General features: G+C 31.8%; 6 protein-coding genes across 6 annotated transcripts, besides 1 other annotated feature; 5 read left to right on the top strand and 1 right to left on the bottom strand.

Annotated features, from left to right (window-relative positions):
- Nucleotides 1-84: 84 nt before the first annotated feature.
- TA05225 (uncharacterized protein) lies at nt 85-1,361 on the top strand (the record flags this gene model as incomplete). Its single annotated transcript, XM_950161.1, has 4 exons — nt 85-182; nt 284-351; nt 491-1,056; nt 1,128-1,361. 4 exons carry the CDS (start codon nt 85-87, stop codon nt 1,359-1,361), a joined length of 966 nt encoding a protein of 321 aa, XP_955254.1.
- A 1,588-nt stretch (nt 1,362-2,949) lies between these two features.
- Nucleotides 2,950-5,874, top strand: TA05220 (glucose-6-phosphate-1-dehydrogenase, putative; the record flags this gene model as incomplete). The annotated part of the gene is made up of 4 exons (XM_950160.1): nt 2,950-3,157; nt 3,256-3,768; nt 3,878-4,601; nt 4,683-5,874. 4 exons carry the CDS (start codon nt 2,950-2,952, stop codon nt 5,872-5,874), a joined length of 2,637 nt encoding a protein of 878 aa, XP_955253.1.
- A 15-nt stretch (nt 5,875-5,889) lies between these two features.
- TA05215 (uncharacterized protein) lies at nt 5,890-11,237 on the bottom strand (the record flags this gene model as incomplete). Its single annotated transcript, XM_950159.1, has 18 exons — nt 5,890-6,169; nt 6,280-6,359; nt 6,441-6,616; nt 6,721-7,000; nt 7,166-7,394; nt 7,455-8,005; nt 8,071-8,197; nt 8,292-9,270; nt 9,388-9,675; nt 9,706-9,787; nt 9,819-9,912; nt 10,012-10,079; nt 10,109-10,238; nt 10,303-10,448; nt 10,513-10,615; nt 10,677-10,838; nt 10,874-11,042; nt 11,084-11,237. 18 exons carry the CDS (start codon nt 11,235-11,237, stop codon nt 5,890-5,892), a joined length of 4,098 nt encoding a protein of 1,365 aa, XP_955252.1.
- Nucleotides 5,953-6,021: a sequence feature (1 probable transmembrane helix predicted for TA05215 by TMHMM2.0 at aa 1323-1345).
- Nucleotides 11,238-11,531: 294 nt separating the features above from the next.
- On the top strand, nt 11,532-15,396 carry TA05210 (uncharacterized protein; the record flags this gene model as incomplete). The annotated part of the gene is made up of 3 exons (XM_950158.1): nt 11,532-11,667; nt 11,697-14,386; nt 14,482-15,396. 3 exons carry the CDS (start codon nt 11,532-11,534, stop codon nt 15,394-15,396), a joined length of 3,741 nt encoding a protein of 1,246 aa, XP_955251.1.
- Nucleotides 15,397-15,620: 224 nt separating this feature from the next.
- On the top strand, nt 15,621-16,195 carry TA05205 (uncharacterized protein; the record flags this gene model as incomplete). Its single annotated transcript, XM_950157.1, has 3 exons — nt 15,621-15,684; nt 15,717-15,772; nt 15,872-16,195. The coding sequence occupies 3 exons, from the start codon at nt 15,621-15,623 to the stop codon at nt 16,193-16,195; spliced, it is 444 nt and encodes a 147-aa protein (XP_955250.1).
- Nucleotides 16,196-16,364: 169 nt separating this feature from the next.
- TA05200 (uncharacterized protein) lies at nt 16,365-17,276 on the top strand (the record flags this gene model as incomplete). The annotated part of the gene is made up of 1 exon (XM_950156.1): nt 16,365-17,276. The coding sequence occupies one exon, from the start codon at nt 16,365-16,367 to the stop codon at nt 17,274-17,276; it is 912 nt and encodes a 303-aa protein (XP_955249.1).
- Nucleotides 17,277-17,301: the final 25 nt, after the last annotated feature.

Genomic DNA, 17,301 nt, shown 5'->3' with positions numbered 1-17,301 from the left:
GGATTCCCCATCCACCTACCATTACTATTGATAATTATTATATTATTATTATATAGTTGATATTATATACTTGAGGATATTAGTATGTTGAGTAACGAGACTTTTTTGGCTAGAATTGACTCCGAAATTAAGGAGAAAAAGTTCTATGAATCTATGCAACACATTCTCACACTCATTAAACGGTATTTCTATAGATTCCCTTACTATAATTACTATATATAGTACATATAATTTGTATATACCATTAACCATACTGTTTATTATAGTATGACAATGGATTTAGACTTGCTATGAGAAAGAAATATGAGGAATCTCTTGAAATTCTATACAAATATTCACTCACTTATCTCGGTACTATTATTATTATTTCTTCTAGAAAAATTTATTCATTTGTACCTTATTCAGTTGTTTCATTCCATATCCTTTTCAATTTTTTATTATTTTACTAGAATTATTTTCTATACAGTTAGTGGTCTTAAAAATGTATTAGATGAAAAGGAATATATACTTGCTGGCGAATTAATGGATGAATATACTAAAATTTGCGAATCTTATAACATTCCTCTCAACTCCAATATTCTAAATCAACTTATTACAGTTTTTCAATTCCCCTACTCACACATTCCACTCAACACTACAAATAACACTAATACCGCAAATACTATTGATAAGAGTAAATTGGAAGAAATAATGGTACTATATGTAAAATATATGAATCGAGCTATATTATATAGTAAGAGTGAGGGGGAACCTAACGGTAGTCCTGCTTTGCACAGGGTTTTGGGTGAGTATTACTTCCACGTAAAACAGTACAATAAGGCTCAGAGTAACTTGATATATTCTCAAGATGTTGAACTACTACTGAAGGTTATTAATGAGTGGAAGGCAGAAAGTGATGAGGATGACGGCGATTTCTTTTACTTGAGGGCCGTTCTTATGTTATTAGCTGCCGGCGATGTCTGTAATGCCAAGTGTTTTTTATATTTATTAGACTATGATTTAGAAGATGCTGAGGTAACGGGTTATAGCGGGGGATTTCCGTTATTACCTTCCCTAGTTATATAACTATACTAATTAGTGTTTAACTATTCATATAGTTAATTCTGTTAATAGTATATATTGTATAGTTACCGTTACCGATCCAGTTTGGGAATTTATTGAGTGAGAGTTGTGAAAATGGGAACTTCGAACTTTTTAAGGATGCGTGTGAAACATACAAGGACTTGATTGAACTTGACAAGGAATACACACAGCTACTTAACAGGATCAAGTCCAATTATTTTAAGGACGATCAAGACATGTTCAACTCAGACAATAACTTTGAAAACACAATTTCAAACCTCTTAAAATCTTTCATTTAATAATTTTCTAATATTCTACTATAATTTACTCAGCTATACATAATGTAATTTCAATAAAATAATTAAGTAGTATAAATAACGATTATAAATTATGATGTTGGAAATAAATATTAAAATTAAATATTATGGCAGATTATAGAGAAAATATGGAAGAATCCCCAGTGTGTTGCCTAACAACATATTATTTCACATTTTTCATAGGAAATTTTAATTTTAGAACCCTTTGTTAATTAATTTTACATCTTTTTTAAATTCAATTTCAATTAAATAATTTTGATTAATATTTTCTTTATTTTACACAGGTTTGAATATATTAAAATTTCTAATTTATAATAAAATACCCTTTATATTCCAAAATTTAAAGAAGACTATAATAGATGTTGAAAAGTCTAATTAGAAGACCGGACCTTCACAAGGGAAAGCTTGTGGGTGGGTTTTCATTTCTCATGTTTGCACTTCCCACCTCAGCAATGCTTTTGCTTCCACCACTCGCCCGGTTCTTCGGATTTGGTCCGACACTCTCTATGCTGACTGGTGTGACTACTTCAGTGGTAATGGTCATTGGTCTGACCCTTCTCTACGCATGGATTGCTTACAAGACCGATGACAGCTCGGAACACTCGGCAAACTTCATACTAAAAAGCACCAAAATTGACTAATCTCTTAAGTCTTCTCATACTTCACTCATTTCTTACCATTACCATTTACTATATAACTACCTTTAGTCTTATATAGTTTAGGAATGTATTGGCTCTTGATAATTATTGTAGACATGTTTTAACTTGGAAAACAAATATATATTTATAACAACTTATATAACTAGTATCATTGGTATATAGGTAAGTAAGTAGGTGTAAAGTATGGTACTATTGATATAATGCTTAAAAAGGAGAAATTATAACAAATAACTATTATATAGATTATAAAAACCATAAAGAGTCTAATATATAAATTATTAGATAATTTATATAGAATAAAGGGGATGATGGAATAGTTAGAAATATTGGTATAGGATTCTAGTATAATTAAAAAGTAAAAAAGCAATTTTAAAGAGGAAAACAGTAAAAATACAATTAATTTATATTAAATTTAGTTTATTGGCGATAATTCCGAGTGTTTGAAAGATTTATTAACAATTCCCAATATTGTCAAGTTATTACTATTTTCCACTATTCTCGCTTAGTTTATATTTAACTCCTTGTTTAATTTTGTTTTATCCGTTTTAAGTTTTTTATATATAAATCAATTTATTTAGTGGTTAGCCCATTTTTAATATATTACAATTAGGGTTTTCTAGGATGTCGACATTACTCCTATTAAGCTCTCTTTACTACCCTCATTCCGTCTTATACAGACGCTTTAATACCTATTTTTGACGTTCATTCCTGTAAATTAATTCTACACTTTTGTCTTTCATCACCTATTTTGAACAATTCAAACATTACTTAACTATTTTGCTGTTTTTAACTTTTTAGTAAATTTAAACCGTTTAAAATTCACAATAATTTTGATACTATTTTCAAAGTTTTCGTAAAATTTGAAATAATTTTGGTAAAATTTGTAAAACTTGTCCATAATTAGTTGATAGATGAAAACATCGGAGAAGGTCCTAGAATTTAATGAACCAGTTCCTGAGAAGCTTTATACACGCGTTTTTAGGACAATGTCAACAATGGAATCTTATGCCTCCAATTCCACAATCAACTCCAATTTCTGTTCAGACTACAACAGCTGGCTTAAGTCCTTTTATTCTTCCAAAATCAATGATTTTCTCGAATTTCAAAACACCTCACATAGTATGTTTTACAGAAGATTATTCCATCTATAAATTAAACTAGTTACGCGAATTTAGCTATAAATTAGTCATTTAAACAATAGCTGTAATTAAGTATAGTTAATAGTTATGTGATAACGATGAATATAGTATTAAGTGCTAAGAGCGATGGGTTTGATGAGTATGACGACGTGTTGTTTGAGCCATGTCTTCTGGACTGTCACACAGAGGAGGGGTTTGTTCTAACGGCATCCCACTTGATTTTGCACAAGATTAGGCGAAAGCTGTCGAAGTCGCCTGACGTGACGGTTAAAATTGGTCTTTCTGGAGGATCTACTCCGAGAGGAATTTACCGATTTCTGGGTAATATGAAGGACCTGGATATTGACTTTAACCGTATAATATTCTTCCTAGTGGACGAACGTTATGTACCGTCAGACGACGAAATGTCGAATATCAGACTCTTGAGAAACACCCTGCTTAAACACTGGCCAGTTCCCGAGTCTAACTTAGTTTTCCCTGACACTTCACTTCCATTAGAAGAATGTGTTAAGAAATATGAAGCTGATTTGGAAGCTGTTTTCGGAGTTGTTACTACACACGTGAATTCAAATACAGATCCGGCTCATCGAGGTAACATCCCTTCCCCACGACTTAGTTTAAATAGTTTAAACAGTCTACATAGTTTACACTAGTTTTACAGTTATTTATACATAATTATATACTAATAATGATGGTATAGTGGCTGGAAAAAGTGAAATGTCGAGTACTGAATTTGAATCATTTGACCATTCGTTTTATAAGCCCAAGTACTCAATAGTCCCTGATTTGGTTACATTGGGAATAGGAGAAGACTTCCATATCGCAGGGCTTTTCCCAGAATACCTGTCAACACTAGACTCATCATACGTTACTGACACATTACACAGAGTTATGGCAACTTATACTGAGACGACAGTAGTGAGGGAAAGGATCTCATGTTCCCTACCATTCCTCTCATGTGCCCCCACCAAGTTATTCTTTTTGAAAGGAGAACGGAAAAAGAGGATTTGGAACACAATGCTACAATATAGACATTACGACCCGATCCGCTTCCCAGCCACGCAAATCTTTACAAAGCCAGGCTGCATAGCTGTTCTAGATTCCTCAACCATCAGGAAAGTGCGCCTCAAAATTCCAATGGACCAAAACGACTTTTTAACCTTCATTCTATTTGGAAGTGGAGGAGATCTTGCCCGCAGGAAGATCTATCCGGCGCTATTTCACCTGTTCTACCTGGGCTTTTTACCACACAAGTTCCACATTCTGGCAATCTCACGCTCACACATCGATTTCGAGGAGTTCTTCTCGCAAATCTCAAACGACATCTTCTCCTCAATAAATACTAACATCTTCATAAGGAATCCAGCAATTCGGTTTGATTTCCCGTCAGTCATTACAGAATTCAAAAGTCGATGCTCAAGAATGTAAGTAGACTATTATACTAATAATATTGGAATTGATACTATGTAGCTATATATATTTAACATCAATTATTGATTGTGTAGTTGTTTGAAGTATGATGACTCGAGCTTTTTTGATCGTTTTACGGAAAAGGTGCGCGAAATCGATCGAAACTCAGTGACTTCCCACAGAATGGTGTACCTCGCAACGCCGTCAGAAGCATATCAAAACATATTAAGAGTTGTGACCTCGTGTTGCAAGCCAGAGAATGGATGGTTTAGAGTGATGTTAGAAAAGCCGTTTGGCAGGGATTTAAAATCATGTGAAGAGATTGACCGATTTCTGAGTGACCATGTGGCACCAGACGAGACCTTTTTGGTGGACCATTATCTGGGGAAGCCAGTGGTGAGTTGCATCTTGTCATCCAAAATCTCTACCAAGTATTCTCGCATTTTTAATCGCAAATATATTCGAAGCGTCCACATACTGCTGAAGGAGGAGATTGGCTCCTTTGGAAGAGATTACTTCGAATCCTACGGGATCATAAGAGATATGATCCAAAACCACGGAATGCAGTTATTATCGCTGATTGCAATGCACTGTGAACATAAGAAACACTTACCGCAAAATAAGTTTTCTGTTCTCAAGTGTGTTAGAACTGTCCAGCTCAGCGACCTAGTGATAGGTCAATATAGTGAGAGTGAAAAGGGTTGCAGTTACAGAGCTGAAAAAGGTGTACCAAAGGATTCTTTGTGTGCAACATATTGTACAGTAGTGCTTTGGGTGGATAATGAGGACTGGGAAGGCGTGCCATTCGTGATCACATCAGGCAAGGGCCTTGAAGACAAACTCGTCGAGATCAGACTAGCCTTCAAATGTGATCCTCCCAAAGACATCTGCTACGATTTCGTTCCCACGCACCTTGTCTACCGGATCCAACCCCAGCCATCAGTCTTCTGGCGAAAAGACTTCACCGAGGTCAAGGTCGGCGAGGTCAAGGACTCCTACGCCTCTGACCTTGAAAATGAGAAGTACTTCAACACTGAGGAGAAGATTCTGGTCGATGTTGAGGCCTCAGCAGCTAAGCGCACAATTGAAGGTGCCTACGAATTGTTATTCTTCTACGCGTTTTCCAACAAGAGGGATATTTTCCCCACGATAAAGCAGGTTAACGAGGCATGGAGGATATTCACTCCAGTTCTAGAGGAAATCTCAGAAAAGAAAGTTGAGCCCTTTTTGTATCCCAGAGGTTCTCCAGGTCCCAAAGAAGCTGACGCTCTTCTATCCTTGCTATAGTACAGTTTATTTAGTTCATGATTTTTTATTTCTAATTCTGTTTAACATTGTCATTTTAACACATTTTAATTTTCTGTTCAATACTATATATGTTAAATACAATGTTAATATATTAAGAATATAATATGCTATTATATAAGTGTTAAAATTAAAATTATTGAAGGTTAACTCCTTCTCTGAGTTCCTGAGGACTAAAGAGATGCGTGTTGTATATTTTCCGCATTTTAACCTTATATCTAAACAAATTAAACACTTTGATTCATACCCTTTTGCTTCCTTACGCTTCTTCTTCTCACTAAAACATTTTATAAAGAGTTAATTTGAAATTATATATTCCGTGTCTGGGTTATTAAATATCCCAATAGGACTAACTATGTAACTAATATACTATCTAAAATAACATACGTTTGAACTGGTTGAAATGTAATTACAGTCTGAGAAATGTTATAATCACGTAATAATTGATCCATTGAAGGTATCGCCACCTAACAACACAGTTATCGTAGTATTAATAGTATATATATCTGTCCACTAGATTTGGTAAGTAGTTGAATAGTGTAATATACTGAGTCCCAGAGATTTTTGATGTCATGATCGAGCTTAAAACGGTCGTGTTCGAACTGATCCTTGCCGAGCGGGAACAGGATCAAGCCTTCTACGTTACTGTAGCACTCCTGACACTTTGAGGAGCTGTATACTCCACACTGGTTCTGAGACCCGGCAAAGCGACACCTCTTCTTACCTACACATTTAGCAAGAATTATATAACATTCACATATATTTATCCATACATAGTATGAATGCTAAACTATGTAAGGAATGTGGGTAATTGCTAGTGAGGAGTACCTTTAGTATTTGATGAATTAGAGCGTAAAACCCTCACTTTGCGATATTTTAAAAGATCATTGACCCAAATGACCATAGAAGGACTAGAGGAAAGGAGTTCAAGGTTAACTCTGAGTCCTTTATATGTGTTACTGACGACGAAAGACAGAAGCGTCTCCTGAGATACTATCGACTCAAACCTGTTCTTGTAAAGCAAGCGCTTAGTAGCTATGTTAAACTCTATTAACTTGTTATTATTCAACAAATCAAACAACTCTTTATTAGTAGATATATTCACTCCCTAATACATTTCATAAAGTTGTTCCCAATGGCTGTAGCTATATGCTTGATCACATATATCCAAACTTAGCTATTATTAAAAAAACACTATGAAAAATAAATAAATACAAAAAACTAATAGATCTATAAGAAATAACTACTGTAAAGGTTCATTATATGGAAATACCTCAAATCCTATATTTCTTAACGCTTTCTCTAATTCCAAAGTATGTAAAGATCTCTTGTGCTTTGATAATATCCTTAAAATTTCATGAAATACAAATCTTATGGGTGCTTCCTTCCCTCTATGGGTTATCTTGGCTAATCTTACATCAGAAAAGCTTTTCCTGAAACCATTAGCATGATTAACGGGATCAGAGAGAGGACTTATCAACCCCGGAGAGGATGCTGCGTAACTCATGATATAAATTTATTTAAATAATTATATATATTAAAAGTATTAACATTTTTAATACTAATAATAGTAAAAATTGTAAAGTTGGGTATCACCATGGCGAGTATTAGGATTTATTTTATTAAATTCCATTATTTTTTGGAAAAAAGCCAAATTATTTTTTAATTTTAGTCCGTCAACCACGAAATTACTTATCATCTTCTCGTTCATTTTATATTTTTCCATCAACTCCTTTAAGCTATTTTTTACATCAATATTCTTTACACTCATACTTGTATTAACACTATTATTATTATTTAATGATCTTTGATAATTATCAATAATACTCAAGTAGTATTTGATAAGGCTAGTTTCACAGTTTTTTATTTTTAATTGTTCAATTATTTTATTAACTTCCTTATACATTATTTTACTAACTTCTTCAAACATTTTACCACTATTAACATTTTCTTCATTATTGATTAACCAAAATGTGTATGATAAATTATTTAACCATTCCACAGTATCAATTGTGTTTGTATCCAAAGTATCAACACTATGATATTCTTTAATTATTTTACACATAATATTTAATATTCCTTCCGAATTATTCATTTTCAACTCATTTACACTCTAAAATATCAAATTAATAATAAACAAATTAATAATAGAAAATTAAAGTATTAATGAAATATTACCTTAAAATGATCCATGTTTTTGTAGAGAATAATGAATGATAAATTGTGTAATAATTTGTTCAAAGTACTTTTTTCAACAGTTTTACTTCTTAAATATTCGTCAATTATCCCCTCAAATTCTCCACTCCTACATCCATTATTACTGATGTTAAATTATTATTCAGTCTATATCAATAACACTTTTATAACTAATCATAGTTATCGATAGAGTATGAAAGTACTTGAGAAATAACATAATAGAGTTGAGTATGGTTGATGAGCGGTCAGTTGATATTATGGGTTTAACTGATGTTAAAAGTATATTAAACGAATTTAAGAACCTTAAACTATAGGTTTCAGAGTCATTACAGGTTTCAACGAATTTAGTAAAATTTTGTAAAAGTGAATTTGTTAGTGGAAATGATATACAGTTAATTCTACTTAATGATGAAATTATTGCTATTATATACTCTAATTCACTTTTTTGAACCTTTTCCACACCAACCGTTGTGGATTTTTCATCTAACATCCAGTTATTATTCTCCATTAAGTAGTTAATTATACCTTTTACAGGCTTAAATAAACTCAATTCCTTCCAAACCTTACACTTGGTTTTATACCTTAACTTATTCCATTGTATATTATTAATACCAGTATCAACATAATACTTATCATTTTCACTACCAATTATCCCGTCAACTAATCTCAATCTATTACTTATAAGGGTAGATTCATGATTATTAGATTCATTATCCATTAGCATATACCCATGGTTTAGAGAATTGGGCAACTTTCGTGTGAATTGGGCCAAAAATAACCGTTTTAATATTTTAGTTTCATTAATGTAGTAAGTGGTTGGCTGTACATATCTCGAACCAGAATATCTCATCTTATATTTTACCCTTTTAATTGATGTGTTATAATTATTATCATATCTTTTCTCATTATACACTTTACTTAAACTCTTGTTCACCTCAAACTTATTACTAATTCCACCACCAATACTACCAATACCAACACTATTATGAGTCTTAAGGTGATGTAACATTAATTTTCTTCTAATTAGTCTCTCATTTGCTGGATGGACTCCATTGAAGAATTTCTCATAAAATTGGGCCAAACATTCGGAAAGAGTTTGTACTTTTATTATATCAGTTGACTCTGGTACATATCTCAATCTTCCCTTTACTTGGCTTGATTTTACTTTATTCATTAATTTGTCTACAATAAAGTATTTACTTAATTGTTAATATACTCTATACACTATGGTTAAATATACTTAAGAAAACTAACGGTATTTGGAAGAATTGTGTGATAATTTTCTAAGGATTGATTTACGTGGTTTAGTTGAATTAACTGAATTTTGTACCGGAACTTGATTTAATTTTATTATATCACTAGTTATTATCCTTTTAAGTCCCATTCCCACACTACCACTATCAACGCTTACTACACTATCAGCCCTACCACTACTATGAATACAATCACTAGTATTTGTGGTAAGGAGTGTTGAAATGTGATTAATATAGTTGATCGAAGTGATATGGTGAAATTTAGTCTTGGAAATGAGATTCGATAGAGAAGAAATGAGCCTAAGATTAACAGTTGGATCACCTATTTCTAATCCTAGACCACAATAATTTGGAATTTAGTTACCTGAGATATACTGAGTTATTGCCTTAATTAACTCCTTATGTTTGTAAGAAAACGTTGAAAATCCGTTTAATAATATTGCCAACTAATTTTTGTTGAATTAATGAAAAACATACCTGAGATGGTGTATAATTAGATAAACTTTCAGCCACAATATTCCCAAGTTTATTTAATATTTCGGTATCTCGATAATAAAACTTCACATACAAACTATAAAATCACATTATAATAATCATTAATTTAGCAGTAACTATATTTACTATGTAACTATATTAGTAGTAACTATGAGAATAGGAGTAATAAAAATACTTTAGGGTTTCAATAGATAAATTGGGTGTAAAATCATTTTTACGGCAGTTTAAGTAATATTTTATGACCTAAAATATTGATTTCAATATGAAATTACTCTATTAAATGCCAATGGTAATTGATTAATATTCGATTTTAATAACGAATTGCACAACATTCTCAAGTGTTTTACTTCGGACTTCTCCACTTCTCTTTCGAAATTCATACAAATTCTCTCAAACAATTCTCTAACTCATTGTTAATACTATATGTATAATTAACTATAATAATATAGCTTTGTATATTTTATACGTATTGGAATCATCAATTATGGTTTGAATTTGAGAAAAAGAAGATAAATTACTGTGTGGCATAAGGCCCAAATTATTAACACAGTGTTCATAAAGCTTCAAATATAACTTTATATATCTTTCATATACCCATAAGTCACTCTTCACCTATATCAACAAATTAACCTCTAAATACCATCAATAGTAACTATAATAGCAGTGTTGGTAATACCAAGAATTGTAATATTCTTAAATAATCTCCGACAGTTTTTTTATGTTTAATATCATCAATTTCCTTAAAAAATACATCCAAATATCTCACATTAGGTATATACCTATGACAAATTAACATCTGAATGGTGTATAGTTAGTATAATAATAGTATATTTAATATACTTGAGAAGAATAGAAAACTTTAAAAACTTTGTTAAATGTTGTAATTTAACTTTTCTAAGCTTACACATCCAATAAAGTGACTCAGTTATGGCGTGCATTAGAAGCACATTTCTGTACTTTAGCGATGATAATATTTCAGTGATATTAACCAATTCCTCAGGCCTAAACATTATTTAACTAAATTAAATGTTCATTACGTCAGTTTTGTTAAATTTGACAAGGTTTTCCTTGATAGTCTTTCCAAGAATTCCAAGTCATCATATCCCTTTAATTTGCTTCTAAGTAGTTGATAACATTTTACTACTTCAGAGGGCGAACTGGGTTCAAAACTAGAATTTGTAAAATCATTGGAATCTTTAACTAGACCTAAGATAACACAATATTAATATGAAAAATGTAAAAATTACCACTGTTATTTATATTAATTTCCGGTAATTTTGAACTTGTTCCTAATTGAGTTATAAAAAGAGGAGAAATAGTCAAATATCCAAGATTTCTCCGTATAATTATATGGTAACATTTTTTTAAACCATTTACATTATTGATAGTAGATGAAAGCATTTATGTTGGATTCCAATATATATTTACAAATGTGTAACTTAACATCAGATTAAGTATTTAATTTCATTGAATCTACTTGATATTATTAATTTAAAAATAATAAAAATTAATTGTTATATAAAAAAACTAGGGAATGATCAGAAAAAAGAAAACAACATCACAAATGTAATTTACACAATAATTGTACTAAATCATCTAATAATTTTGCAGTAAAATACTAATAATTGGTTATAAAAATTAAAATGATTTTAATACTAATTTCTGATTGTAATTGTAATACAAAATGAGGTTAAAATGACCATTCCATACTGTTGCCATATCATCAGTCAGATCGAGATCGAGTACAATTCGCCCTCAAAACCACCAAAATGGCTTATTTATGCCCTTAAGAACCCAAGAGTTAAGTTGAACTCATTTGATGAGAATTTGCGTAAGTTTTTATTTACACACTTTCTTCAGTCAAACTGACCAAAAACGATGATTTCGCAACTATTAACGATTTAAATTATGATGAATCTGACAATAACTCTAGTTTCACTGAGGAAAACTACTCTATTATCACTACTAAACAGTCCGAAATTGGAAGTATCAGTTTGGAAGATAACACATTGACATTATTGAAAAGGGAAGAGGAGATAAAACCAATAGTACAGAGCCTAATAACAAAATCAATGGTATATTACATATCAATGTACGAAGATTTTTCAAAAGATGACATGATAAATTTGTCCAAAGGTTCTGTTCCTATTAGTAAGAATTCGGATTACGAGATGCTTTCAGGATTAAGGGATTGTTTATCGCAGTTATATCACTGTAATAGCTCTTCAAATGAGGCAGTGATAATCACAGGAGACTATTCAGGTGTTTTTTCTCACAACGAAATACTTATCACAAGGTCAAATTTATCGTTCCTACAGGAACTCAAGGCTAAGGAAATCCCCTACACAACCATTTATGACGAGATCGAACCATTATCAAATGAACTTCCCAAGTTTAAAGCAGAAGGGGAGGAACTTTCTAAGCTAATTAATTCATACCTAACTAACACACCGATCAACTACTCCAATTCACCTAATAGTAAAATCAATAGAATGAAGTTTAAAATAGATGATAAAAGAGTGAGTAAAATTTATTTGTTAAAGTCTCTTAAATTACCAATTTCAGACGACTACGATATCAATGTTGTCAGGATATCCGGAAGAAAAAATTGCCAGAAACTGCTTAAACTTCTAGAAAACAATACATTAAACTCATTTTCACAGTTCAATCAACCTTTTAACGGTGTAAAACCAGATATACTATGTGTTAAGCTAATTTTGAGTAACTTTTCAGTTTTGTATTCGAAGGTAAGTCAGACACATTTTAAGCTTTCACCAGACAATAACACGTATAAAATGTTGATTAGAGGAGTGATTATACCCTCAAGTTTGATGAGTTTTTTAAACATTTTAAAGCTCTTGGAGATTGCTGAGGTGGTAAACAGACCTGTAATTAGAATAAAGTATAACTTAACATTCGATGATAAAATGTATGAAAAAACGCTAAGAATCTCTGATAACAAGATTTATGATCATTTTTTATCTAATTTTGTGGAGATCAAGAAGAATTATTCACATTCGTACAAGGCACTGAAGAAGCTAATTCCATTCAAAATGTTCAAGTTACAGCAGGGAAATATATCTATTACAGATGAAAAAACTCTGATTCTGGCATTGGGGAATGAGAAGCAACTGTATCTGGAGGATGATAAACAGTTATATTTAGACGGAATTTTGGGTGTTAAAGGGACAAATTTGGCCATTTACGAAACACCGGCATCGCCGGATATAATCTTACTAAAGGATAGTTTATATTCAAATTTGGCCAAAATTAAATCTTACTTAAGGCTGATCCAGTCTTATAATTCCGTGTTTACAGGATCCACAAAGTCCTTTCTTGACGAGGTTTTCAACAACATTTTCTTCAACTATTCACATCAGACACATTTTAATACCAAGTTGTATTTAGATTTATACCCAAATAATACTAAAACTAATGTAATGGATAGTAGTAATACAGATAACACAATTAATAGCAATCGACTGGATACGGATATTAATATTTTGCCCTATAATTTGGTGAATATCATTTGGATATTGTTGTATATATTACACTGTAGTGGGAAGATGGATTTTTGGGACGAAAACTCTTTAGAGAACTTGAGGAACAATGACATATTTTCATTAAATGTTAAGGAATCTCCGCTTAAAATGAGGAGAGAAGTGGAGAAATTAGTAGTTTCAAAGACTTTAAACTTTCCATTGTCACAGCAGTCTTACTACATTTACCTGGTTAACCACATCAACTTTAATAAGCAGTTTAAAAACACGTTCAACAAAAATTATTTAGAATATTTACTCGATTCAAATTACGAGGTTAATTTATACGAAAATGAAAAAATAGAAAACATTGAGCAGATTTTACAAATTTCCTCAGGCTGGAATACCTATTTTAACATGAAATCCAGTTCTAATGGTGACATTGACCATGACACTAATTCCACTGTTAACGATGTGAATGTTGATATTATGGGCAACTCTGTCACAAATACAATTGTCACTAATAATGTCGTTGATAGGGTTAAACCAAATAAAATAGTTAACAATGTGAATAGTAGTGTAGAAAACGAGTATAAAGTTGAGTTTGGAATAGTATATTCATTATCAAGAAATGAAGGAAGAGTGTATGAATGTAATTTTGATCTCAAACATGGCAAATTTGACAATATTAACAATTATCATTTGTTGGATTCATTTGATAATTCACTGAATTATTCAAGATATAATAAGGAACATTTAGATTCCCACACAATATTGGTATTTTTATTTAGTAACGAGCCATCAGTACTTGAGTGTGTAAATTTAAAGATAATTCGAAATGTCCTAAACTCTGACCTTATCAAATTTTCAAATAAAACGTGTAATTATCAAGCTTTGGCCTTGAATGAGCTCAATCATTCGAACGTTATTAAATTTATGAACATTTTTACGTCAAATGAGTTTCCAAATGATTTCACAACTGGCCTTAAAATTCTAACCAAAAACTTCATTTCATACTCTATAATCTCTTCTGACTTTGATATTCAAGATCTCCACACTATTATACTCAAGGTATTTATATAGTCTCTTACGGGGTACTAGTTCCGTAGGAGGATCAGTTATATAGTTAATTTATGTCACTAGAAAATGACATATATGTATTTTAGATGAATAAGTCGGAGGTGAATATAATATGCATACCTTTGATTGAGGGTGATTTCAACATGTTTTCAAGGAGTACTGTGAAGATGATCAGAACATTTAATGAGTTGAAAAATGAATATTCACATAATTTCGTTATGGATTTCGTTGATATTTCGTGGGTCTTCGACTCATACTTCCAGGGAATTATGAAATTAGACTCAATACCACAAGAGTACCTGATACAACTGTCACAAGAATATTACGCCAAGTACTCACTGGACAATTTCTCAATACAAGACTTCAAAGAGGATGACTCCTCACAATACAGACTCACAATGGATGATTTAAACGACTTTATGTCATCACAAGTTAATCCTACACAACTTAATACTAATTCTCAGCTTTGTGGATTTACACAATTTAATACCAATTCACAAATATGTGGAGGTTATATGGATTTAGATGCTGAAATGAGTATAAATTCACAACCAGACAACATATCATGCAGTTTAAAGTTCAGAGAAAATTATAAAAATGTAAAGTATTTTTGGGGATGGAATGTGTATCTGCTCAGAGAGTCGAATTGTTCTCAACTGACTAATCAGGATTGTTTATTATATCGCAAGTATTGTGGGATATCAATATTCACATTTGATACTTTGTCTGAAATAAAGGTTCACATTGAGGAGACCACAGCTGAGTCCCTCCTAAAGTTTAACATCACACCTGAAGACGTTGAAACCTTTTTATCCCACGAAAAGATTTTCCTAAACTCTGTTGTCATTTCAAAAAACGGCTCGACTCCAGATAACATAAACTCTACAGATTCATCAATATACCCTTCAATCAAAAATAAAACAATTTCCTTTGTATCATGCCAGGGAATACCAATTCTCAGCTATTCCTGGTTCACAAATTTACTCAACTCATTTTCCTAATCACACTAATGTATTATAATGTTATTTACATAATATTAAACTATATAATAATATATGATATAATTAAGGTGTATAAGTGTCAAATATCACATTAGGGTACTTTTGCATGTAGAATAGGAATTTATTAAATAAATTAATATTTTCCGTTAATTTTTCAAATTATTAATTTCAAATCAGAACAAGATAAGTATAAAAAGTCTTTCGTAACAGAGGAATATAACAAGATGGACCAGAAAAACACAGTAGCCAGGGGAAACAATGTGAATCAAGACAGAAGTCAACGAATTGGTAACTTTATCAACTTAATCTTACTGAATTAGATGAATCTCAAAGAAACTATAACCCACAATTCGGTTATCAGACAATGACGGAGGAGGTAAACAATACACACTCTACTCATTTACACTAACTATATATAAATACCCTAGAGGGGTATACTAATAGTATAATAATGTGATTTATGACACTGTATTAGAGGGAAATGAACATGTATCAGGGAAATCAGTATGTAATTCAGCAGGTTGATGGTGAGCAGATTCCAGGAAATTTTGTTGACCCTATGGAAAGGCCATATGTGTATAATTATCCAATATACGAGGGTGGAATCCCAGTATACACTTCAATTCAGCCTTACGGATACAACGGTTATCATGCAACTCATCCGTATGAACCGGTTAAAAACTTGCCAAGGATAGTTTACACTGGACAGGATTTAGTGGAGAATCAAAGATTCCAAACTGTGCCGTTGCCTTATGGAAAAGTTACACATCGTCAAAAAAAGAATTTCCTGTGTTGTTAATTTTTTTAAAGCAATAATTTAGTTTTAATCTCATCTCTTGGTGATTTATTCCATATTCTCGAAAATTTATAACTTCAACACTATAAAAAAATTTATAAACTGTAAATTACAAAAATGTTGATAAAATAACGTAGAATATAACGAATAATATGAATTTTAATAAATTATTATGGATGGGAACAACAAGTCAGTTTGTTTCCTATTTGATGGCGATAATTCCGAATGTGTAAAATATGCTCTAAACTTGATTAAGCGTGTTTTAGACTGCTGTTGCTACAAAGGGGACAAGAAGTTACTGCTGATATACAATAGGTATTGTTTCACTGATGACGTTGACATTCTCGAAAGGTTATTTACTCCAAGTACGGAATCGAGTAAATTAATAAATCTTCACCAGGATTATAAAAATTCTAGTGACTATGACAAACTAATTGATGATTTTTTAAAACAATGTATAGAATCTCAGCCTTCAGAAACCCTAAGTTACACAGATACCTTTCCTATAAATAATACTTCGTCTAGTTTTAACACTTATTCCAACACTCTTAATAATTATTCCTCTCCCACCGAACATACCTCAGAAAACACTCCAAACGATAGCGTAACTGATATTAAGGTTTATGCCGAAAATAATTCCGAGCACGATGTTCGGCTCATAACTTACTCCTATGACTCTATGGATGATTATATGGATAATGTGGACAAGCTGTTAAATAGTTTGGAGAATGTTGAGCACATTTTTGTGACTGGGTTATCAAATTTACTAGATGACGAGATGTTTGAAGAAGAAGAGGAGGAAGAATATCATGAGGTTGATCATCCTTTCAGTTTTATTGGATTTTCAGAAGATGAGGTTAAGGTTTACGATGAGGACCTTATTAGCCTCTACTGTTTATCTCTTGAACTGGTTTTAAACCACTTAAAACAGGATGAAAACCAGCTAATCAGTAATTCAGATTGTGGTTGTGACTTAATACCCAAGTTCTTCCTATTTGATAGGCTTCCTTCAGACTCTGATTCCGCCACCAAATTCGCCAAATTTATCTCCGATCGCTTCAATCGCACTTACTTTATTCATTAATTTTTTATTCTCCATAACTTTCTGG

The sequence above is a fragment of the Theileria annulata genome, chromosome 3 (assembly GCF_000003225.4).
Source record: "Theileria annulata chromosome 3, complete sequence, *** SEQUENCING IN PROGRESS ***".
Lineage (NCBI taxonomy): Eukaryota > Apicomplexa > Aconoidasida > Piroplasmida > Theileriidae > Theileria > Theileria annulata.
The sequence above is the reverse complement of the archived record's forward strand: the minus strand, read 5'-3'. Positions and strand labels throughout refer to the sequence as shown.